At 45.1% G+C, this 23777-nt stretch overlaps 1 protein-coding gene across 14 annotated transcripts in view; it reads right to left on the reverse strand.

Moving 5' to 3' along the window:
- Nucleotides 1–23777, reverse strand: part of ATP11C (ATPase phospholipid transporting 11C) — a 171802-nt gene that overhangs the window by 42838 nt on the left and 105187 nt on the right. For 13 of the 14 annotated variants that reach the window (XR_008418232.1, XR_008418235.1, XR_008418238.1 and 10 more), the window contains 13 exons: nt 22218–22268; nt 21211–21275; nt 20789–20870; nt 19724–19874; nt 18700–18897; nt 13082–13243; nt 12300–12451; nt 11196–11267; nt 9302–9375; nt 7291–7394; nt 6671–6852; nt 4949–5212; nt 1339–1513 (listed from right to left, as the gene is read on the reverse strand). Coding sequence is in view for 5 of the 14 variants with exons in the window: in XM_019421542.2 (XP_019277087.1) it covers nt 1339–1513; nt 4949–5212; nt 6671–6852; nt 7291–7394; nt 9302–9375; nt 11196–11267; nt 12300–12451; nt 13082–13243; nt 18700–18897; nt 19724–19874; nt 20789–20870; nt 21211–21275; nt 22218–22268 (1732 nt within the window). In the remaining 9 variants the exon portion in view is untranslated. The remainder of the gene's footprint in view (nt 1–1338; nt 1514–4948; nt 5213–6670; nt 6853–7290; nt 7395–9301; nt 9376–11195; nt 11268–12299; nt 12452–13081; nt 13244–18699; nt 18898–19723; nt 19875–20788; nt 20871–21210; nt 21276–22217; nt 22269–23777) is intronic. The other variant, XR_008418236.1, reaches the window with a different exon arrangement.

Below are 23777 nucleotides of genomic sequence, written 5' to 3' on the forward strand. Positions count from 1 at the left end.
TTGGACCCAGTAAGTACAAAAAAGCAAGGGCAAACAGATCAACGTGGGCTTAGAGGAGCTGGAGAAAACACCGTTCGGGGAATGGCCCCTGTACTGGGTTTAATTAGGAGTAAGATTTCTGTTAGGGCCGAGAGGAATTCAGAGAAAATCCCAGATGAGGAAAGCTTTCGAGGCTGGCACGAGCACGGCATGGGGAAGGGACACAACGGGAGGAACGACCAACAGGAGTAGAGGGTTCGGGCTGGACACGGGAGTGACAGTGGACACAGAGCAGGTACAGACATAGTAAGGGCCAACAGGGGGGAACCCGAGTGCCACAGAGTCACCTGCCCCTCATCCCTACTGAAAGTGCTTGAGTCAGAGCAGACGAGACGGGAGAAGCGGTTCGTTTTAACAAGATGGTACCCGAATGAGAGCTATGGTCAAAGGTGGGATCAAGGTGACCATATATAGAGTGAGGGAGGGAGGGAAGGAGAACAGAAGGGCCACAGGTGTTTGGTGACTTAGGGTGCGAGAGAAGGGGAGCAGTGGCAACGAGAATGACGAAGACAAAGGAGAAAACAAACCGGCCTGCAGGAGGAAATCAGAAGACCTGTGTTGGACACTAGCATTTAATAGGACAGCGTGGGTTCCACATGGAGCTGTGTAGCAGGCAGCTAGAAATAGGAGATTTGACGTGAAGGAAAACTCAGGGCCAGAGCCTATCCACGAGAGTCATGCCAACCGGTGAGTTTAGAGAGACAGGCTGGAAGTAGAAAGCAGAAGGAAGACTTAGCCCCAGAGAAAAATGATAATTAGAGAGAAGTGAGAAGATGGAACAAAATAAAAAGACACTAGGTTGCCAAGTAGGGGGAAAAAAAAAAGTCAAGATTGTGGACCACAGACAGAAACCAGGGGAGGGAAGTCGTAAGGGGGATACGGCGCAGAGAGCGAACCGCGGCAGGGAAACGAGGCGGCGCACAGAAGACCGCGGGACGGATCTGGCGAGGAGGTCACCGCTCTCCCCTAGGCCATCCCGTGGAATAGGACGAGAAGAGAACACACGGGGCCAACGTGACAGGGGAGCCGGGAGCGGCGGGACGGAGGCGGCAGGCGCCAAGCGCTCGTTAGAGAAGGTTCGAAGGCAAGGAACCGGACGGCCGGCTTGAGGGGACCAGAAGCCCGGGTTCATTCAAATTGGCGGGCGGACTCCTGCATTTGACCGCAAAGAAGCAGCCTGCGCAGGTGTAATAAAGGAAAGGGGGCTCTGCGAAGGAAGAAGTTAGAAGTTAAGCGAACGTGTTTGCCCGTACGTGTACAGGAACCCCCAGAATGGAACATGAACGAGTGTCCAGGTACCTGGGCTTTCTGCAGCGGGGCCATCCGGCAACAGAGCACTGCGGTACACTTCATACAGATCTGTAAGAAAATGCTTTTGTAGTTGTTAGAGCTGGAGTCCTGGCTGGAATTGAGGATGAGCGACAATGTGGAGCCATCGATGATTAATCCGTATTCCTGATGTTCTGTCCATGCTCTGGAAAAGAAAAACAAGGCTGTAAGTGAATCTTTTATGCATTTCCATTCAGGAACCGGAGTTTTTAAAGAACCACAAAGGGGAGGGCCCCACATAAGAGTCCCCACCGATCAGGTTCCTGGACCTGTAAAGAGGCAAATGTCTCTCATAATGGCACAACAGAGGTTCTCCGTGACATCTTTGGAGACTCAAGATGCCCATATAGATATTAAGTTCTAAAAGGTATAAAAATACTGGACATTTAGCGGGCGGGCTCTGTGTTAGAAACTCATGGTGAATTTTGGAAATTACACATCAGTCAGTCAAGCTCTGGCAGGAAGACAAATCGTCCATCTGAAAACTTGTTAGTAATACAGGGAAAAGACAAAATGGCTTTGGCCACAGAAACCACAGAAGACCTCTCTTCCTGAATGACAAAGCCTCGTCGACGGACCTGGCTTCTCAAAAATGACGGAGAACCTAAAAGACATAGCGTTCATAAAAAAAATACCATGATAATGTATTGAGGTAATGACAGATGTTCCTTAAATAAGTATCATTTTATACTGGATTAGTGGTTCTTTAACCATAGCCTTCCCGTTGGAATCATCTGGTCAGCTTTAAAAAATTGCCCATGCCGGAGGTCTATTCCCAGACAAATGAGGTCTTGGGCAGTGCTTGGTTATTCAAGGGTAGATGTTCCAGAAAGCTCTGTAGGTGATTCTCACGCACAGCTGGGACGACTAAGAGATATTCTACGAAAATCTGCGAAATTTTCTGCGAAAATTCTACCGATTAACATTTCATTTTTTTGTGATCAAGAAAAAAAAAAAACCAGTGATGAATCAAGGGAACCTTGGATGCCATTTGGGAAATACTGCAGGATCTCATCGCTACGGATTCATTTGTCGAATTGTACGCGTCCAGAAGGCTACCGTTTAAGGGACTATTGGTAAAATTCCTGGGAGTTTTCTTAAAGGCTAGGTTCTGACTCACTAGGGTAGGGGTGGGCCAGGAGATTCTGTATTTCTCACAGTACTACAGTGTAGTTTGTACTTGTCCACGTTCTGCTTCGTAATTTTAGAGGCGTGTTTTATTCACTAATTAAAGAGATACCAATCATGTGTTCGCCTTCGCCTCCCTACTCACAGAGCTGACTTAATGCGCAAGAAACAGTGGCTCGGTAATCCATCAAGCAGTATTTGTAAACATCAACTGCAAGCAGGACATATAAGAAGAATGGAGAGAATTATTAACCCATCTTTCCCTGGAGAAGAGAAAAACCTCCTTAAGGGGACAGAAGTCTACGTGACGGAATAGACGCAAACGACACTGAAAGGCCGCTAATCCAGAGACCGGGACGATAAATGACAGGAAAGAACAGCGTCATAGAAAGATGGGGCAGAATGAGGTGAGGGGAGAAAATGCGTGCTGGGGTGCATTAGGAAAGCGAGTTGAAAAGGTCGCTTGAGGCCTCTGCTGCGACCTCATTCTGCGGGAAACGGAGAACCACTCGTCTGGCAGAGGGACTTAAGGGCTTCCAGGCATGGGTTGCTAGGAATTTGATGTGCAGTACTCACAGTGAGAATGGAAACCCGAATGAGGCTTGGTGGCTGATCTGAAGCGGAAGGGGACAACGACAAAGAGGCAGAAGCTGGCGAAAGTGATCCCGGGGGTCCGATGCTTATGTAACTCGAGGGAGGTCTGTGCCCAGCTCCGAAAACGTGAACCGCAAGTGGGAATGTTCTGAGATGTTTCATAAGCCCTGGCTTTGCCAAAAGTGCCCCAGAGCCGCGGAATGGCGCCACGGATTGAATTATGCCCCACGCCCCCAACTGCCACACGGCAAGTCCTATGTTGAAGCTCTTACCCCCGATGTGATGGCATTTGGAACTGGGACCTTTGGGAGGTGACTAGCTTTGATGAAGTCATGACGGTGGAGCCCTTATGAGGAGATCAGCGCCCTCGTAAGAAGAGACATCAGCACTTCTTCTTTCTGTGGCGTGTTAAGGATACCACGGAAGGTAGCCAGAGAGGGACCTCACCAGAACTCGGCCATGCCGGCACCCTGACCTCACGCTTCTAGACCCCAGAAATAGGAGAAATCAGTTTCTACTGTTTAAGCTACCTGGTCTATGCCATTCTGTTACGTTAGCCGGAGCAGACTAAGACAAATGGACAAGGAAAATGTAATTTGGACTGCCTTTATAAGTACCACTTGGCTAAAGGAAGGAAACATTTATGACAGGCAATTAATAAAAACACGTTTACTCTCACTGATGCCCAAATACCAGAAGAACAACAGCCGGTTTAGAATTGGCCACAGACTCATGAATATGGGGAGATCATTTTGAAAGCTTGTTTAAACGCTAGAGATGGGGATCCAGACACAGCACAGTCGTTAAAACAGCCTAGGCTCTTTGGCTAGACTTGCTCCACCCCGTGTTGGCTATGTGATCTTGAGTAAGTTACCGCATCTCTCTGAGCCTCTCTCTGTAAATGTTTTATTTATTTTGAGAGAGAGAAGGAGAGAGGGCAAGCGGGGAGGGGCAAAGAGAGAGAGGGAGACACAGAATCCGAAGCAGGATCCAGCCTCTGAGCTGTCAGCAAAAGAGCCTGACGCAGGGCTCGAACTCACAGACCAGGAGATCATGACCTGAGCTGAAGTCGGATGCTTAACTGACTGAGCCACCCAGGCACCTCATGAATTATTACCTTTGTAAAAGTTTATTTATTTATTTTGAAAGAGAGACAGAGAGAGGCAGAGACAGACAGGAAGAGAGAACGAATCCCAAGCAGGTTCCACACCGTCAGCGCAGAGCCCAATGCGGGGCTCGAACTCACAAACCGTAAAATCATGATCTGAGCCAAATCAAGAGTCAGACGCTTACCCGACTGAGTCACCCAGGCGTCCCTCTGGGCACTGAATTACTATGCATCGGTGGCTTTCCTGGAGACCCTTAAGTTCTACAAGCTCTTCCTAAGCAGCTAGTTGAAAGCAGAGGTGAAGTGGCCATGTTATTAGCAGGTATCTGGCTTCCTTTGGAGTTCTGGGGCATGAAAATCCACACAGAAAATGGCTCTAGGACCTCAAATCGCATAGAAAATGTTCTAGAGGCTGGTTTCATTGCATCTAATTTAAGAGACCACGAGAAGGACTAGTTTTTCTTAGGAGTGCTGAGGGCTAACTACCCAGACCCTAAACATTAAGAAACTGAATCATTTTCCTAAAGCTTGAGAAATACAGGATTTTCTATTAAATTAAAAGAGAGGCAGAAGGCGCCATGATCTCAAATGGGCCATTAGCCAAGTCCTCAGGGAAGGTTTTAACATATAAGGATAAAACACCTGCAAACAAAGAATGATAAATCATAGAAAATGGAGCCTTCTGCATAAACGGCTGTGCCTTACGCTTACGCTAACGCCTAAATATAAGAAACTGACGCAGTTCCTTACTTTTTAAGGCTTCTAGTACTTTTAGGAAAATCATGCAGCAACTTCTTCCGATATTCTATCAACAATTCATGTAATCGATCCTCCTTCCTTTCACTTTCTTCGATGGTTTTTGTAGTCAGTTCCAAGAGCTCAGTGCTGGTTTGGAAAAGGCGGCACGCATAGCAGGTGGATTTGGCCGTCTCCATCTTGTCCCCGGTAAGCACCCAGACTTTCAGACCTGCTGCATGCAGAGCTTCAATGGTCTCGGCTGCTTGATCTTGCAGCCTGGGAATACAAAGGCAACCTTGTTATCCTCAAAAATAGTGGACACAGATTCTGCAAGAAGCCTTGCTAAAGAGAATCTCTTTACGATTCACAGCAATTCTGGAGTCCTGACATGTTGTCGGTCGGTTTTCTTATATATCTTCTACTCTTTCTGATATATCGGGCATAGTTTTACTTACTAGAACGAATTTCCAACAGTGAGGTTTGAAAGAGTTCACGACATCTCTTTAGGGAGCTGGTATCCAATGGCGGAATTGAGAATCATCACTCTTAGCTAAAATGTTCATAAACTCACCAAACATTCTTATTCACTGCCACTTTCACGTATTCCATTATATTTCATGTCTCACCAAAACAAATAGTTAACATGGTTTAAAACAGAAAAGGCCAAACACATTCTAACGAGAGACTGAAGCAAGTTAACCAATCCCCGTTGCTGAGGAGCTCTAAGAATAGCAAAGCCGACCATCCAGAAAGACAATTTAAGCATAAATCTGGAAGGTAAGGACAGAAGAGTACTTTCTTTGAGTTGCCTGTGGCCAGAGGATGACAAAGAAATTAGACTAAATGAATCCCATTAAAATTTCAGTATCTTCCAATGTGGCTGAAACATACATATGCATGTGTAAATTTTTGTTTGGTTCAGTCTCATAATTTGCATTTATAATTTCTGAAGAACTCCTAAAATATTAAGAGTCTAAAACTTATTCTTTCAGACAGATCAATGCTGGAGCCCTACAATCATGTCTAGTGGAGCTCAGCCTGTAGAGTTAAAGCAAATTATTTGAAAGTATGCAAAAACACGCTCTAGCCTGTTAAACCAGGTTCGACTGAGCTCCTATGTTGTTTGCTCTAACTTGAATTTCCTTTCTGCTCATTTCTGTCTGTCAGAGTCTTACCAATTCTATCAGGCACGAGCTCAAATGATGCCTCGAGCACAAAGCTCTCTAGACATCTCAAGACTATTTCATAAATATTTGCATAAATAAACGGATGGCTTTGCAAACATTCAGAAGATCTTAGAGATGACGGATTCATTCTTCTAAGCCATAAATACTTAACAAAAATCATCACCGGCAGGCCTGGGTGGCTCAGCCAGTTTAGCGTCGACTTCAGCTCAGGCCGTGATCTCACGGTTCGCGAGTTCGAGCCCCGTGTCTGGATCAAGCTCTCTGCTGTCAGCGCAGGGCCTGCTTCGCTTCGCATCCTCTGCCATCCCGCCCCCCACCGGCCGCGCATCCCCCACTCATGTTCTCTGTCTCTCTTTCTCTCTCTCTTTCTCCCCCCCCTTCTTCCCTCCCTCTCCAAACAAACCTATTCCCACAAACAGTTCAAAATCTGGTATATCAACAGACCTGAATAAAACATTTCAAAATTTGAGAATAAATTACCAATGTGGACAGATACCACCCTAAATGACCGGTCATTAAAATAACAGGAATATCACTGTGTAGTTACTTGTCTTCCACTGCAGTGGCTCCAATTAAATTCATATTTGTCTCAATATCATCAAAAACCTTTTCCATTTTTTCTTCTCTGTCTTGTAAGGCCATCTTCGCCTCAATGAGCTGTCTGTTAATTCTTTCATAATCATCTGGAGCGATTTCTTTGAAGGCTACACAAAGTGTCCGATACCCGTCCTAGAAGCGAAGTTATTTCCCAAATTATTTCCAAATAATTGGAAAAACCCCCACACCCTCTTTAAATACTCTTGCTTCACTGTACAGAAGAGAAATTTTGATATATTTTTAGTAAAACACATACACTAACAGATTGCAACTAAAATGGTAACGTTCAAATTAGGTTCAGAACAACAAAACAATAGCTCTTGGGGTTAAAAAACAAAGGGGGGGGGCGCGCAGAACACAAACCAAAAATTCTTGAGAAGACTTCAAGTCTACATATTCTGAACGGATACTTGCTCCAGGATAGTGTCTTCCGTTAAAATAAGGAAAATAGTACTACTAAATCCCCAAATGTAAAAATAGACCATAAACATGCTAAAATTCATTTAAACGTGTAAGCAGCAATCCCACAAAACAGCCACCTCTAGCACTTGTGGGGGAGTGTAGGCTCACCATAGCATTACGTTCCACATGGGCTTTAGTTAACTCAATTTCATGATTTTGCACCCTGGGGAAAACCGCAGAGTCTGCTCCTTTACAAAAGAGAAGTATGTCTCCTAAAATAAAACACCAAAATACTCAACTTAGAATCGTCAGACCGGTACTGGGATTTGAAGAACAGATACCTTCCTGGCGGCCCCTCCCACCCAGCTACGGTGGACCCCGGGTCTGCCCAGCAAGGCTCACCCCAATGGAATGAGGCATCTTGACCTCTAACCTCTCAGGACAATGCCAACTACCTCTTAAGACTAATATGTACACAAATAATAACTCCGAGTACGCAAGTAGCTCTGTTAAAATATACTTCCTTTCAGTGAATCATGGAAGAAGCTGCCTCTGAATTCTCTTTGACAACGTGGTCAAGCCTGGTCTAAAGTGCCCACACGGACGGCCTCTACAGGTGTCAAGGGCTAAATCCAAGTGCAAATAAGATAAAATCACTTTGAAAACACTAGAGGTTGATTTAAAAACGGTGGCTGGGGGCGCCTGGGTGGCTCAGTTGGTTGAGCGTCCGACTTCGGCTCAGGTCATGATCTTGCGGTTCGTGGGTTTCAGCCCCGCGTCGGGCTCTGTGCTGACAGCTCGGAGCCTGGATCCGGTTTCGGATTCTGTCTCTCTCTCTCTCTGCCCACCCCCCCTTCTCTCTCTCAAAAATAAATAAACGTTAAAAAAAGTTAAAATCGGTGGCTTGACCTTTTCTAATGGAAACTGGAAAACAGCCCTGTAGAGTGCGAGTACGAGTGTGGCTTGAGATCACCCATGCATCCGGCAAGGTAGGCAAGGGTGAGCATGAAGAAAGACACTTCACCCTTATAAGGCAAAGTGCGGAGTTCAACAAGTTCAAAGGAAGTGCAGCTCTGAGGTCTAGACCCTTGGCAGACCACTCCCCCCGGCCACCATGCCATCTGCAGTAGAACGCATGCGTGCACGTATATATTACCGGTAAGGATACCAAGTATTTCAAACGTTCAGCGGCTTTTAAAAACATTTCCCCTCACACATCCACAGTGGGTTTAAAAGTCAGATCCTGCACTCGCATAATGAAATCGATTTCATGACCTGGCAGTCACACCACAAAGTATGAGTAAAGTGGGAAATGTTCCCTCAAGGGTCTGTCTCTTTCTTCCCATTCTCCCACCAAGGGATGTGGGGCAGATTGAACACCGAAAAGTAAATTACTAGGATAGAAATCAAGGGAAATTTGAAAAACTACCCAGAGACAGACAGACACAGTCTCTCTCTCTCACGCACGCACGCACACACGCACGCACGCATCTGAGGGCCCGCAAATGAGGCAGGAGTGCTCCTCCATGGCTCTCGTTCAACCGGAGCAGAAGGTATCTCGGCCACCATGGCTCCTGCAGAAGACATGGGGACTCCTGGGATGATGGTACCGGTTCCAAAGCAAAAAGGGCAAGCCTCCGCACTCTGTCAGAGAGCCCAGCGAGCTGCAGTGAAGCCACAAACCCTTTCCCAGCAGTCTGGACCTGGGTCATCCCTAGCCTGCCTGTTCCCAGGAAGTATGAAGCAGTGGGAAATGAGGAAGATCAGGCAGGGAGAGCCAACAACTCTCTACACTCAAGAATTCTACTGCTAATGGGGTGCCTGGATGGCTCAGTCAGTTAAGCGTCCGGCTTTGGCTCAGGTCATGATCTGGCGGTTCACGGGTTCGAGCCCCGGGTCTGGCCCTGTGCTGCCAGCTCAGAGCCTGGAGCCTGCTTCGGATTCTGGGTCTCCCTCCCTCTCTCTGCCTCCCCCTCCCCCCCACTCGAGCTCTGTCTCTCTCCCAAAAATAAACGTTATAAAAATAAATACATTAAGGCATATACAGAAATTCCTGCTTTGCAGGAGTTTAGGCAATCACACACTATGTAAAATGTTTTCCTTTCTTAAAACACCTCATTCAACATACAACGCTACAAACGGCAAAAGAGAAAAAAAGCCAAGTCTTTAAAATGTGTACCTGCTTGAGTTTTCACAATTACACTCATACGACGGCGGACAGAATCGAAGTTTAAGGTGTGAAGGAGTTCGTACCTTTATGAGAAGACAAATGAGAAGAAGAAAACACCTAGATCACATGGGGAAAATAAAACACAACAGGAACGTCTTGAATAGACTTTCCCCTTTTGGTAAGGGCTGCTGGTTGGGTGCACAGCTGGTGTTTTCCATTTTGTCTTTGAAATTTTTCTGCGCTTGGAACATGGGGTCAGAGGCTACAGGTGTTAGTTAAGGGATATCTGTATCCTCTCGTTACGTGACTTACAATGGTAAGGAGCGAGCGACCATGTAGGAATGGGGCGCAAAGAGTTGCCCGACCAAGCCATTTCTGGAGGGGTCTAGGAATAGTCCCGCTCTGCCAATTATCTTAATCATCTATGGGTGCCTCCTGTGTGTCGAGCACAATGTGAGGGACTGGAAAACAGACAAGAATCTGCCTGAGTCTCTTCCCTCGAGAGGCTCACCGTATGAGAAAGGAAGCAGAGGGTCATGAGGTGATTACCTCTCCACCTGCCATATGATGTAGTGAAGGGAGTCACAGGGGAGATGGGAAAGCACAGAAGGAAGACATCTGCAGGAAGGCTTCCTGGAAGAGGCAGTGCCTGGGCTGTGTTCTGTAGGAGTGACATGATGAAGGTAGGGTGTCATGGCATTCGGAGTAGAGGAAAGGGCATGTGCAAAGGGGTAGGGGGACATGAAGGGGTTCACTAAAGCTTGAAATCTAGTCGATAGGGGAACAGAAAGAGGGGTGAGCAAGGGCTGGGAAATGAGAACACTGTGGGCCATTTCAGAGATTTGGAATTTGATCCTAAGAGCGCCAGGAATCCACTGAAGGGTTTAAAACAGTAGAATGACACGATCAGATCTGTGCTATTAAGGAGAGGAGAGAATGCAGAAAAGTAAAAATAAGACTTACTTGCAAAAACATGGGGGAATATTTTTTGAAGAGAAACAACTTGGATGCAAGTATTTCACCTACCAATAGTTACTATGAAGGCTGTTTCCTGATGGGAGCGAGCGGGTCACTGGTTCTGGGATGGGGTGTATGAACGGGATACCTACACGTAGAGTATTAATTCGGTGTGGACCAGATAGGGGCACTGCTCTGAACTGGCTAGAATCTGGACTCTAATGACTCCGGGCTCCTGGCAGTCAGGCCAAAGCACCTTCCTCCGGCTTCTACGCATCGCTTCCCCACGGGGCACATTCCCCAAACACATCCGTACCTACTACAGGTTTCCGAGATGGGTCTCACGAGATGCTAGGGGCCAGAATGGAAATGACGTAAGCTAATTACATTTCAAGTTCAGAAGAAGGAATTCAGATTAATCACAGAGCCTAATTAAAATCTGCCATTAAGCCAAGGTGGTTTTGTTCACTGGGATCTCTGTAGAGAAGAACAAACAAAGCCACACTGCTGCCTCGGGGTACCCGCCCTGGGGCTCACACTTGGGCACCTAGAAGGAGACAAAGTTTTTGACATCAAAGCTGCCATGATTGGCTGGCCTGCCACCCCAGAGTGGCTGGGTTCCGGAAAGCAGGTTTCCTACATGTTCATGGATTTTTCTTACAGCATGTGTTGGAGGCCTAAAATTGGCATCTAAATTTCAGAAACAAAGTCCAGGCAGACTCTCATTCAGGCTACTGGACCCATATGTGAGCCAAATGGGGATAATTTCCACCTCAAGTCCCAGTTTCTAGCATCCTATGAGAAATGTCTTCTTTCCAACTACACTTACATAAAACTCTGAGCTGGGACAGCGGCATCTTATGCCTTCATCGAGTAAGATTCCTTTGTCGCACGGGGGACCGTGGGGTTAAGAAGTGATAAACATCGAACACGCAGGGCTACTTACACTTCTATTTCTTTTCTTTGGTTCTCTACTCTCATATGGCCATTCCGAATTCCTACAAACGTGAACCCGTACCTGTCAAAACACACAAAGAGACCTCTGTGTATCTCTAAAGAGCGATTAGTTGTCCCCTGCGCTGGGGTTACTCTTACTTGTTTAGTATTTTCTTCTCTTTCACGTGAAAAATCTCAGTCCGTAACCAGACTTCTCTGTACCAGCTGAGATGAAAACACCGAGGAAGTCAAAGCCCAGTCATGAATTGTAACCAAAGGAAGAGGCAATTTGTAATTCCAGTTCTGTAGCTAACACATCGGGTGACCTTTTAACCACTTAATGATCTCAGGCCTCAAGGGTAAAACGGGGCTGTCAGTTACAGAGTGACGTCAAAATTGCTGCGAACACTTCAGAAATAACATGTGTGGTACAGAAAGTGGCCACTGTTATGTAATTCGCAGAATATAATATGAACATTTGGACTTCTGGCCGGCATGCATAAATAGTAATGGAAGTTACAGCTAGGCATCGCTATTTCCTTTCTGGTCTTAATTGGCTAGGTTTGGGGAATTTTTCACACACGTTCAGATAAAGCAGTTCGGGTTTTTGGTAAAGAATATTTATAAGATAAGGTTATTGAAGCAAACAGGAAAAACCACTCTGGTCCTCCTGTGATTTCACTTTCTCCGGAGCAGTACAAGAAGTGCTTACTCTTTTTTTCTTTTTTCTTTTTTTTTTGGTCTTCAAAAATGCTAATGTATCTCTCTACAACTTATCTCGGGGTTTTTAAACCAGCTTTACTGAGGTCTGACCGATACGCAAAGCACAATACATACTTAACGCGTGCAACCTGAGAAGTCCGAACGCACGAAAATAGCCACAGTATCATCGCCACAAGCAGGCTAAGAGGCATATCCGACACGTCTCAAAATCGCCTTGTGACCCACTGGTGTTGTGTTGTCTGTGGTCCACGACCCTTAGCGGACCTCCCCTCTTAACAGATTCTGAAGTGCGGAGTACGTGTGTACGTCAGCCACACGTACAGTGCTGGGCAGCAGATCTCTCGATCTCTAGAACTTACTGGTTTAGGTCTAGCGTAACAGAAACGCTTACTTTTTTGCTCCTTTCACCAAAGCGATTTCATCTGGCGAAGAGGACATATACGTCAATTCTGCTGATTCGGGAGGCCCATCCACAGCATCACTTGCTTTAACTTCTACAGTATGACATAAACACAAGGCACGCAGAAAGAGCTCTTCTCGGTTCTGTGGATCAGGAACAGAAAAACGACTCTATGATCTTCCCTTGGATCACTTGGTAGTCGGTGAACAGAGAAAAGGTACCGACGTGAGAAAATGTTACCACCTCCAGCAAACTGAAAGTTCTAAATCTCTAATACTCAAATGAGCTGGCTGTCCTCCCTTGTACCTAACAGCATCCCCGGTTCTCAAGGAAAATACCCCCGGGGCTGCGTTAACTCCTTCAGGCTACCACCGTGCCACCTAATGCTAAATCGTGCCACCTAATGCTAAATCGGCAGATTCTTTATGGCCTCAAAGAGCTCATTCGGCATCGAATTCACAATCTGGCAACAACTCAGGTGCAGGGAGACTTGGGTTCATTTAATGTCTCGACGCTCCTGGGACTTGAATGATCTGACAAGACATTATCCTTGGAGCAGCTCATATTTTTAAAGACAAAGCACAAAGGATTCTGCCCGGACAGACGGACAAGGGAAACTTCTCCCCAACCGCCATTTTCCACAATTCTGTTTATAAATGCTCCTGGCTTGCAACTTCCGGGGGCGTTAGTGAAACAAGAAAGTTGCAGTCAAAACAACAAAACAACACTTAGATTGACTTTGCACGCTAAAGTGACAACGCAGAGAACGCCACCTTATCCGCTTTGTCAAAATACGTTAAGGGCCCGTCAGTTTGAGAGAGTCCATCAGTCTCCGGAGCTACGCCTTTATACTTGTGGCCGTCTATGCAGCACTCGATGAATTCCATGCTATTTTCCGTGAGCGTTCCAGTCTTGTCTGTAAATATATAATCCACCTAAAGACAAGGACACACACATAGGCAGTTTTACCTTCTTCAGTGGGATTAGTTTTGAGTGAAGCTCTCAGGCAGGCCTGTTTTCATATCCATAGCAAAGCACGTTTTTATAAGACTTCTGGTCAAATGTCAGGTAATTTACAAAAGCGGCAGTATGAAAAGAGTGGGAAATGAACAAGTACTTTTAAAGACACTGAAACAGTATCACATGTCCAAGGTAGAAATAAGAATATACTGACCACTTATTACACACACACACACGCGCGTGCGCGCGCACACACAATACTTGAGAGGAACCTAAATTAATTAGGATGTAACAAAACTTTTCCTTGAAAAGGAAAATTTACTATGAATATACTGGATTGAAGTAAAATGCACTGTTATACAATGCATATTGAGTCAGACAATATAGACGGTCAGGGAAAATAATAATGTTAAGAGTTAATAAGGAGACATAGTAAGTCTATAATGTTCAAAAGCATAAATGAAATTTCTTTCCACACACCATGAATATTTTTAGATACTACTGAACACATTTTCTAAGTTAAAAAAAAACAGTGGAGTTTATAATACTAGGTTAAAGTAGAATATAAGCAAAAAAAGTATTAGCATACTTTCATAAATAATGGGGAAAAAAATAAGCCAGGAAATAAACTTTCCGGGCAAAATAAACCGTTTTGAGCACTTCCATTTTATCTCAATTTTTATCTCTTCTATTTATAACATCTGGCTTTTTGGAAACCCACAATTTTATCCTCCTTTTTGGCAATTTATGCTTAAATAGTTAAAATGATGGGCTGACAGGACCAAGCATAAGCACAAGATTAAGGTTTTCATTATGTAAGGGAGAAAGAGACGAACTCCAGCAGTAGTTGCTTTCTAATTATTTTTCAAAGCCTTTCACGGCAGCAGCACTGGCACAAATATAGCATTCCAATCTTCCTTTTTTTTTTTTTTTTTTGCTCTGTTAGCCAGCCAAGTTTGAATTCTCTCTTTAAATTAATCCAAGTGGTATTATTCCTGTATCATCTAGATTTTTCCAGTTAAAAGAAAATTCCTTGGGGCTTTTTTCCTGATCTGAATTATTTCCCTTCGTATTCCCCTGAAGGTTGTCCTGGGTTATTGCACGTGGATGGGCATTAACCCATTTAGAAATCTTTTAAGAGTGTCAGAGGTGGTGGTTTCAAAAATATATAGTGCAGGGGTGCCTGGGTGGCTCAGGCAGTTAAGCGTCAGACTTTGGCTCGGGTTGTGGTCTCACCGCTCCTGGGTTCGAACCCCACATCGGGCTCTGTGCTGATGGCTTGGAGCCTGCCTGGGATTCTCTGTCTCCCTCTCTTTTTGCCCCTGTCCTGCTCTCTCTCTCTCTCTCTCTCTCTCAGAATGAATAAACTTAAAAAAAAAAAAAAAAAAAAACCTTTAGAAAAATCTATAGTGCAGAAAATGTTAAAAAAAAAAAAACAAAAAACTGCAGTGCAGGGGAACCTGGGTGGCTCAGTTGGTTAAGTGTCTGACTTTGGCTCAGGTCATCTCACTGTTCATGGGTTTGAGCCCCACAACAGGTTCTGGGCTGACAGCGCAGAGCCTGCTTGGGATTCTCTCTCTCTGCCCCTTCCTTGTTCGTAGGCTCTGTTTCTCCCTCTCTCAAAATAAATAAATAAACTTAAAAGAATATATATAGAGAGAATGTAATTGTTTCCCTACAATATAACATTTTGTGCAGCACGGATCTGTATACAATTAATCTCACAGGTACAGGCCAACAAACGACACCCTAATATAATAATTATCAAATAGTACCACCTATCACACTCACTTACAGGGCTTGTTAAAACTCGGGAGTGTTGGTCTCTATTCCCCGGTTTCTGATTCAGCAGTTCTGAGGCAAGGCTAGGTAATATGAATTCTTTTTTTTTTTTTTTAAGTTTATTTCTTTATTTTGAGAGAAAGGGAGAGAGAGGGAGGGAGGGAGGGAGAGAAAATCCCAAGTAGGTTCGGTATCGCCAGCACAAAGCCCTATGCGGGGCTCGAGCTCACAAACCGTGAGATCATCGCCTGAGCCAAAATCAAGTCTGGATGCTTAACACACTGAGCCACCCAGGTGCCCCCGGGAATGCGCATTTCTAGTAAGTTCCTAGGTGACGCTGATGCTGCTGGTCCAGGGATTCTGCTTTGAGAACCACTGCTCTACTTATTACGTACCCTATACTCAGGAAAGGGGGGAGGACAGGATCAGCTGTTACTAATATTCTCACATTTCGTTATCTAGTTTTTTTAATGTTTATGTATTTATTTTTGAGAGAGAGAGAACAAGTTGGGGAGGGGCAGAGAGAGAGGGAGCCACAGAATCCGAAGCAGGCTCCAGGCTCCGAGGTGTCAGCTCAGAGCCCGACGCGGGGCTCGAACCCGCGAACCACAAGATCATGACCTGAGCCGAAGTCGGACGCTCAACCGGTTGAGCCACCCGGGCGCCCCAAAAGTATTATCACGTTTCATGAGCCAGAGAGCCTACTGCTTGCCTGACTTCAACAGTCTCCTCCTTTCTAGTCCAACCCACCATTTTATGGATGCGAAGCCTGAAGTGAGACAGCTGTTCTGGGGTAGAAAAGGCCCTGAGCTAAAGGATCGTGAACACGTTGAAACATCTATTTTGTAGGTAAACAAATTTTCATTATTGTTCAACCTAATGGCTCCACCCCTACGAACTTCGTGACCTTGGAAAAAACCCTTCATCCCTGTGAGGTTTAAATATTAACCTTAAATAACCCAGCCTGCTGCACAAGCCTGTAAAGTTAAGAAAATAGGGGCGGCTGGGTGGCTCAGTTGGTCAAGTGTCCCACTGTTGATTTCAGCTCAGGTCACGATCTCCTGCTTTGTGGGATCGAGCCCCGCGTCGGGCTCTGCGCCCACAGCGCAAAGCCTGCTTGGGATTCGCTCCCCCTCTCTCTCTGCCCCTCCTGTGCTCGTGCTCGCTCTCTCAAAATAAATGAATTTAAAAAAAAAAAAAAAAAAAAAAAAAAAAAAAAAAAAAAAAGACGGGAAAATAAAGTACGATGATAAATGCTTGTAAACTGTAAGGTGTTATGAAGATGCTGATCGTCGCTGCTGCTGACCTGACCCAAATCGCACAGCACCTGACTCTTTCCATCATCCCGGAGGCCTTGTTGTTCTGATCACTTATCACATCGCTGTAGTTAAGTATGATACGTGTGTTTCCCTAACTAGATGGTGAACAACTCGAGGGTTCCTTGTTTACTCTGTGACAGCGACCTCAGTACCAGCAACATATTCTTGATATGCAGTGGACGTTCAATAGCTAACAACTGGGCGGAATTACCGGAATCAGAGTGTCTACGCAGACACGCCATTCGGCACAGCTGGAAGACCTGAAGGGGCTATTTGTAAAACATCAACGTGGGTCATTTTTAAAGAGTGTGAAGCAAGGGTCTGCAATGGTATCGATGGGAACTAGCGGGCACTGCTTTTTTGTAACATTAAGTCCTACGGATCTGAAATTATGACTCACCAAAGAGGAAACGGGTTACACTTAATTTTGTGCGTACTGGTCCACTGAATGCTAAATGGCCTGGGAAACGATTTCAAGACTTCTTTGCATTTTCATTCAGGTAGTTTCCACACAGCTAGGCTGGTAATGAAGGCAAGTTGTTGTTACACCGTATAAATGGAAGTAGTGATCTGGCTATTAACTTAGTGATTTGACTAAAGGACCATCACACCGAGAAAGGCAGGTTTGGGTGGGGGAACAACATGGTGGCCGAAATGAAAACTGTGGTTTCTTTTCACTGATCAAATTTACCAGATCGTTACCCAAAGCTCTACTTGACTCTCTGCAGCGTGACTACGGCCTGAACGATAGGAACAAGATTACATTCCCATAGGCAATGTGGATCTGCTGAGGTGGAGATCTGAAAGAAAGAGGAAGAGTCCCATTTGGCGGACCCGGCCTGGACACCCTGCCTGTCCCTGGCGCGCTTGGGGAGTCACACGCAGAATGGTGGCTGTTCTGTTCGCAGTACCCTGGGGCTATCGCCATGTTCATCCTTAGGGAGGTTAATCCCCACGTCCAGGTCCTGGATCTGGAATAGGCAGATCTGCTCAACTAAAGCACCTGTCCCGGCAAGTTCACCAGAGGTGGCTTATCACTCATTTTTTTTTTTTTTTTTTTGCATGCAATGCTGCCGTGGAGTGATGCTTTTTATTGGGACTAAAGTAGTTCTATTCAGACAGCTCTGTTCCCGGGATGAAAACTTCTGGTTTAAAAAGGTTAAGTAAGGTCAGCCGTGGCAGCTGAAGTCACCTTCAAAAGAGTCTTTCGGGAACAATATCTAAGGGAAAAGCATTTGTTCATTCGTTTCTGGTTCTCTCCTTGGTGACTCAGTCTCTCTGTGGGATGCACGTCCCACAGTCGGGGGTTCTGGAGCCGTGCAGTCAGGTCTCAACAAGATGTTATCTGGAGTGTCCTTTCACCCTTGGGACTGTAGTTGTTAAGACCGTCCTTGGGTTTAGGCAGAGGCTGGCTAAAGAACAGAAAGGGCAGAGGCAGAGGGGGGACTAAATTCAGGAAGAGAGTTTTGAGGTGCAGATGTAAGTCGGCACCATTTAAAACCAGAGTGAGGCCCTGTTCCAGCCGCGTGGCTCCACGCACTGAATTTGCATCACGCAGTCATAGAAATGACATTTCCGCAGCCTTGACATTCTAAATATCATGAGAATGAAATGAAAGCCAAAAAAAATCCCACAGCTTGTGAAGATCATTACACGGCACACGGTAAATTCAGACAAAGGGAAAAACTTTCTCAATATTGATAAGAGAAGCACCTAAGAAGTCATCCTTTGAAGAATGACAGCTAGCCTGCACCGGCTTGGAGAACGAATGAGGCCACGGCCTGGGCTGCACTGGTATATGAAGCAAAAAGCATTTTGAGGAGTGCGTGCCCTCACATTTTGCCTCCATTTAAATTCTTGCACTGGAATAAACAAGCCTGCTTGCTAGGCATGTATTCGTCTGATCAGAAACACATCGAGCAAATGTCAGCAGGACAACACCGGTCAATTCTGTTTATGGAACAAAATGCATTTGCAAAATAGCTTTGTTTACTACCCTAGAGTCTATCCCCAAATGACAACAGCCGGGGACTACTGTCTGTTCCAAAGCAATAACCCATACTCTAACCACATCACCAGGAGAAGTGATAGGCAAATTTCTCTAACATTCAAATTTAACATATAAACCGGGATACTCCTCAAAAATGCCAACAAAATAACGTTATAGCCACGAAAACAGTGTTTGCCTTCATGATATGCCCGTATAAAGGAATATTTGAATCACATTTCCAAATGTGAAAGGGTCACGTACATTGGTGATTGGTGATCGAGGGTCTAAGAAAAGATATTTTCAATATGTTAACTTCTTGTAAGTACAAACACGTTCTAACCTGCCCAAGTTCTTCATTAAGGTCTGATGTGTTGACCAGGGCTCCTTCATTAATTTCTTCATCATAGAAATCCTTATCCCATGAAATGAAGAAAGAGCCCAAGAATTTCTGCATTTCTACTGTGACATACATGGAGACAGGAATGATGAAGTTGAATAGAACCATGAATGACAGGAAGTCAGTGAACATTTTCAAAACCTAAAACAAAGGAAATAGTTCATGCTGATTAGACACACGGTTCCATCAGACAAGTACGAGACAACCAGCTTTCTTTTTATTTCAATGCTGAAAGCACTGCTCTTGCTATAAAAAAAAAAAACTTCCTACCAATACTAGGTCAGTGGCCAAAATTCTTATCACAGCATGTAAAATCAACATTTAAGAATACCCCCAATTTTGGGGCGCCTGGGTGGCTCGCTCGGTTAAGCGTCTGACTCTTGGTTTCAGCTCAGGTCATGGTCTCATGGTTCGGGAGTTCGAGCCCCACGTTGGGCTCTCTGTGCTGACAATGTGGCGCCTGCTTGGGATCCTCTCTCTCCCATTCTCTCTGCCCCTCCCATGCTCGTTCTCTCTCTCCAAATAAATAAATCAATAAACTTAAATAAAAATTTGAAAACACCCTCAATTTTATCATTATTTTTCAGTAAGTGTCCCTTTTGACTTCATGTTTTTTCACTTCCTTAAATTCTCTGCCCTCCCCCCAATAAGAATGTAGGATCAAAGTTTCTATGTATGTGTCGATTATGTTCCTACCATTATCACAAGCCAGGGATTTCTTGTTCAGCTGTTTAAAACTCTAAACTAAAGGGCCAGAAACAAGCACAGATGTCTAAAGTTAAAAAAAAACTATAAAACTTCTTCAATATCTAATAGCTTAGGGCTGCCAGACGACGGGGAGAAAACTCAGAAGCTAACAAAAGGTATCATTATCTGAGCAACATTTCAATAAACGGCGGCCTGGTCAGAAAGTGCTAGGGTTAAAACGTCTAGCAAGAGTTAAAAGTTGTGGCATAACACAGGTTACCTTCAAAGTCTCCCGCTCTTTCTGAGTCTTTTGGTTATACCAAGGTTCGTCGTTATATGGGGTACTTTGCCAAACGTACTTTAGAGTCGTGCACACTGCAGCTTTGGCCAGTAAGATGAATAAATACACAATCAGGAAGGCGTTAATGGATCTGAAAAATAAGAGATGATGGATTTAGAAACCACAGCGTTCTTGACGATATCAACCACATGTACGTGTAACTGTTCCGTTTCCTAAAGCTCCTCCCGTGTGTAGTGTGTAACCGTAGCACAAGCCGGTACGTACAAACCTCGGTTATCACCGTGGAAGCATTATTCTCAGGTGGTAACGTGGAAAGGCCAGCCCCGACCTGTTCGTTGGTCACCACTGCTCCCCCAAAATACAGTGGCTAACTGGCTTAACACACCTATGATCAGGATCCAATAGCGACAGGAGGCACACACGCACGCACATCACCTACTCAACCCTTATGGAAAGACTAGGTCGTTTCCGTTTCCCTAAATCCTAAGGGTTGGCAGTAGAGAGCGGGGGAGCAAATGTGAAATCCTCAAACCGAGGACGGATTCTTTTAATCTGGAAGTAGAGCTATGGAGAGGGTGCCACTGATATACTGGGTATCCATGGCAACGACACAGTGAGGTCCAATGCTGTAGCAACTGGCTTGAAGATCTAGCAAGTACCACGTCAGTAGTCGCCAGGACACCGTTCTCTATGTTGCTGAACTTCCCCATGTACAGCCAGTAGAGGAACCCAAGCCAATTGTCTAGCAGCAAAACGGAATACATCTATGTTTCAACTCAACGTTGCTTAGGTAAGTCACTTATCATCTCGGAGCCCATTTCTTCATCTGCAAAGCAGACAGGCTGATAGGAATTGCTCCGTAGAGCTGCTCGGAGGATTAGACTCAATCAGACATACAAATCACTGAGCACAGGTCAGTACGCCCGGTATGGTAGCTGCTATTATAATGGATGTTGTTTTTTTGTTATGGTTGGTGTTTGGAATTACTGAGAAGTATCTCTTTCACAGTTCAATCACTACAAAGAAATTGCGGTGTGCACTAACTTTTCAACAGCAGAACGTTTCTGAGATTTCCCTTGGTAGTTCAAAGCCATTTTGGTTTCCATCCCAGTGTAAACAGCAACTCCTAAGGAATAAAAGAATATAATGAAAACTAGGTTGCCAGTGCGACTGCCAACCAACTCCCCACCAAGTGGGAGCTATCAATTTTTTTCCATCTATAAAAGGCAGGATTCTAAGCCTTAGTCTAGTCACCAGCTGACATGGCGTTTATAATATAATTTTAACTCTACCCGCTTTATTTCTCATACTTCAAGTTAGTTTACCATCTTATAAGTTCCCAGCCCCTAAAAACGGGCGTAGGTTGAGTGGCAGTTATCCGCAACGTTTCATTTTTAACATGCACCATTTAGGCATGGGCTTGACAAAGCATACTTCTGATAAGCAGATCTTAAAAAATTGCTCACCATATATCTTCTTGGTGTTTTTTAGTGTAGCTCCTTTCAACAAGAGATTTTCTGGTCCCAAAGACCTAAATGAAAAATGAACACAGCTTATCCAAACAGCCCGATACACCCATCAGCATCAACCCTGGGGACGTGATCGGCCCTAACACACATCTATCTCCGAGGGGTTGAGAGTGTGTCTTTGCGCTCATGTCTTATGCTTCCTCCCAGGGATGAGCTGCAAGATCCTTCCGTGTGAAGCTCGTCGAGGGGACGGCCCCCCGCAGACGGAAGCACGGCACAGATGTAGCCAGCAACACACAGAGGTGGAGAGACGCAGAGAGAGAGAAGAAAGGGATGAGGAGGCAGAGACAGCAAGAGGGAGAAAGAAAAGGTGACAAACGAAAAGACTGGGAAAGTAGCTGGCAAGGTGGGAAAGACACAAGGACATATTTATAGAAGAGCCAACCCGCCTCTGGGGCCATCGCGGGGCACCTGGCGTGGAAATTCCTTGTGGGCGTGGCTATAAAGACCAAGCGGGAAAGTTGCGGTGTGGAGGATAGAAGGGGGAAGAAAACCTCCCTTTTTACAGAGATTGCTTCATTATAAGTGATTAGCCTTCCGTTTTATTTCAGTCGGGGTAATTCTCTCAGCTTTTGAACTGTCCCCCTCATCCCTCAGTTACTCTCCCTTAAGCACGGTTCCGCACAGCCAAGAACAAAACGTACAGAGCCCCGAACAGATTTGGGGAGCTGAGTCCAAGTGCCTGGAGCTCTGAGATTTTGGACGCCCTCAGGGTCACTTCCGACACCACCCCTTCCACACACACTGGGAGAGCTCCCGCCACCACAACCCTACCAATCCCGTTACTTAAGACCTACTACCGGGACACTGGCTAGTTGATCCAGCTTTAGTCACCTTTACGTCCCTTTCTATAAAGAAAAGGATTTGGCTATTTTAATGGGCTTTCAAGAGAAATATACCCACCACCACCCAAAAAGGACCGATCAAAGGAACGACAAACTAACCTGGCGACCGCCTCAAGGCTATTACTATAGATATTGATCCGCCCAACAAACCTGCGAAAAGAACATAATGGCAAATGTATCTTCTCTGTCGACATGAAAATCTATACGTCACAAAAACGGGAAGGGATCGAGATACAAATAATACAAACGAGGTAAGACTGCATGAACAACAAAAACCCATTCTATAACCATAAAAAAGTTATGTGGAACCAACAAGGTGTATAACACTGTCATCTAATTTTAAAAATAGTATTACGGATTAGAAGAATGCAAACCAAGATTCTAAATCGATTTTCACAATCTACTTGGCATTGTGTATGCACATGACACCTCTGCTCATTTACACGTTATATAAATAATTGATCTCTATTTTAGATTTATGTGAAGCAAGGTTTCCGGTGCTAAAATGCAACTCTGAAAACCATCAGTCCGGGAGCTGTCTGACTTGCACACACATCACAATCACTGAAATGCTTACTAAACCGTAGATTTCTGGGCCCCATCCCCAAGCTTATGATTCAGGTGAGAATCTGCACTTCCCACAAGTTCCCAGGTGCGGCCGCTGCTGGCCCAAGATCACCCTTTGAGAAGCACTTGCGTTAGTCTCAGACAGCAAACATTTGGTTACCATCTTGGAAATTTCCAACCTGTGTCTCTCGGCTGACCAATACTGAGCCCGATCTGATCACTTAATACGGCTGCCTGGTAACCTGCGTTTCTCAACAATGGGGTAAAAAGGCCGAACTCTCCTTCACGAGAGAGTTACGAGTATTTGGTAACTGGCGTTGTAATTTTTTTCAGGAACACTTAACTATTATTCCATGTATGTAAAGTACGATGGTCTGCTCATTCATTCGCCACATGTTACTTGTGCCAGTGCCGTGGCGGGTGCTGGAGAGACACTAATAAGAAGGACGTGTTCCTTGCACAAAAGAGAAACAAGTAAACAGGCAATTACGATGGAAATGGTGACCACTAGGGTGGTACAGGGCAGGCATTCTGAAGTCACACAGCAAAGGAATTCGATCTGGTCTAGAGAAATCTTCCCCGCCCTAAAACTCTCCTTCCTATTTAGGGTAAGTGAAAAATTTAGGAGTTGCCATATAAACATGCAAAAATGTGTATTATTCTCTAACACAGGCATAAGTCGTCACTTCATTTCCTGTGATTCCATGGACCTTCTCCTCCCTTCTATTACGTCACTGTACTGTATGCTTAGCTTCAATATTTTATCTGCCTTGCAAACCGTGAGCTCCTTGAAGGCAGGGAACAGCTGGTTTGTTTTGTGGTCCCGGTTCCTACTATCAAGGTGGATACAGAAGAAGGGAAAGAGGAAAGAAGGAATGATGGGAAGGAGGGAAGGCACTGTTCTTGTAGTAAGATGAATACTTTGTTTTTCCACTACTGTGCATTGGTGTTAAGCCACATCCAACCATTTGGTCCCCCCATTAGGACAATGACGGTTAATCAGCAACTCTGCTCCAGAAGGCCTAAGCAGAGTAAAAGAGAGGAAACGATGCAACTTAGCTGTTTACTGAGGACAAGAAACAGCCCTATCTG

The sequence above is a fragment of the Panthera pardus genome, unplaced genomic scaffold (assembly GCF_024362965.1).
Source record: "Panthera pardus isolate Hobbes unplaced genomic scaffold, ASM2436296v1 HiC_scaffold_27, whole genome shotgun sequence".
NCBI classification, from domain to species: domain Eukaryota; kingdom Metazoa; phylum Chordata; class Mammalia; order Carnivora; family Felidae; genus Panthera; species Panthera pardus.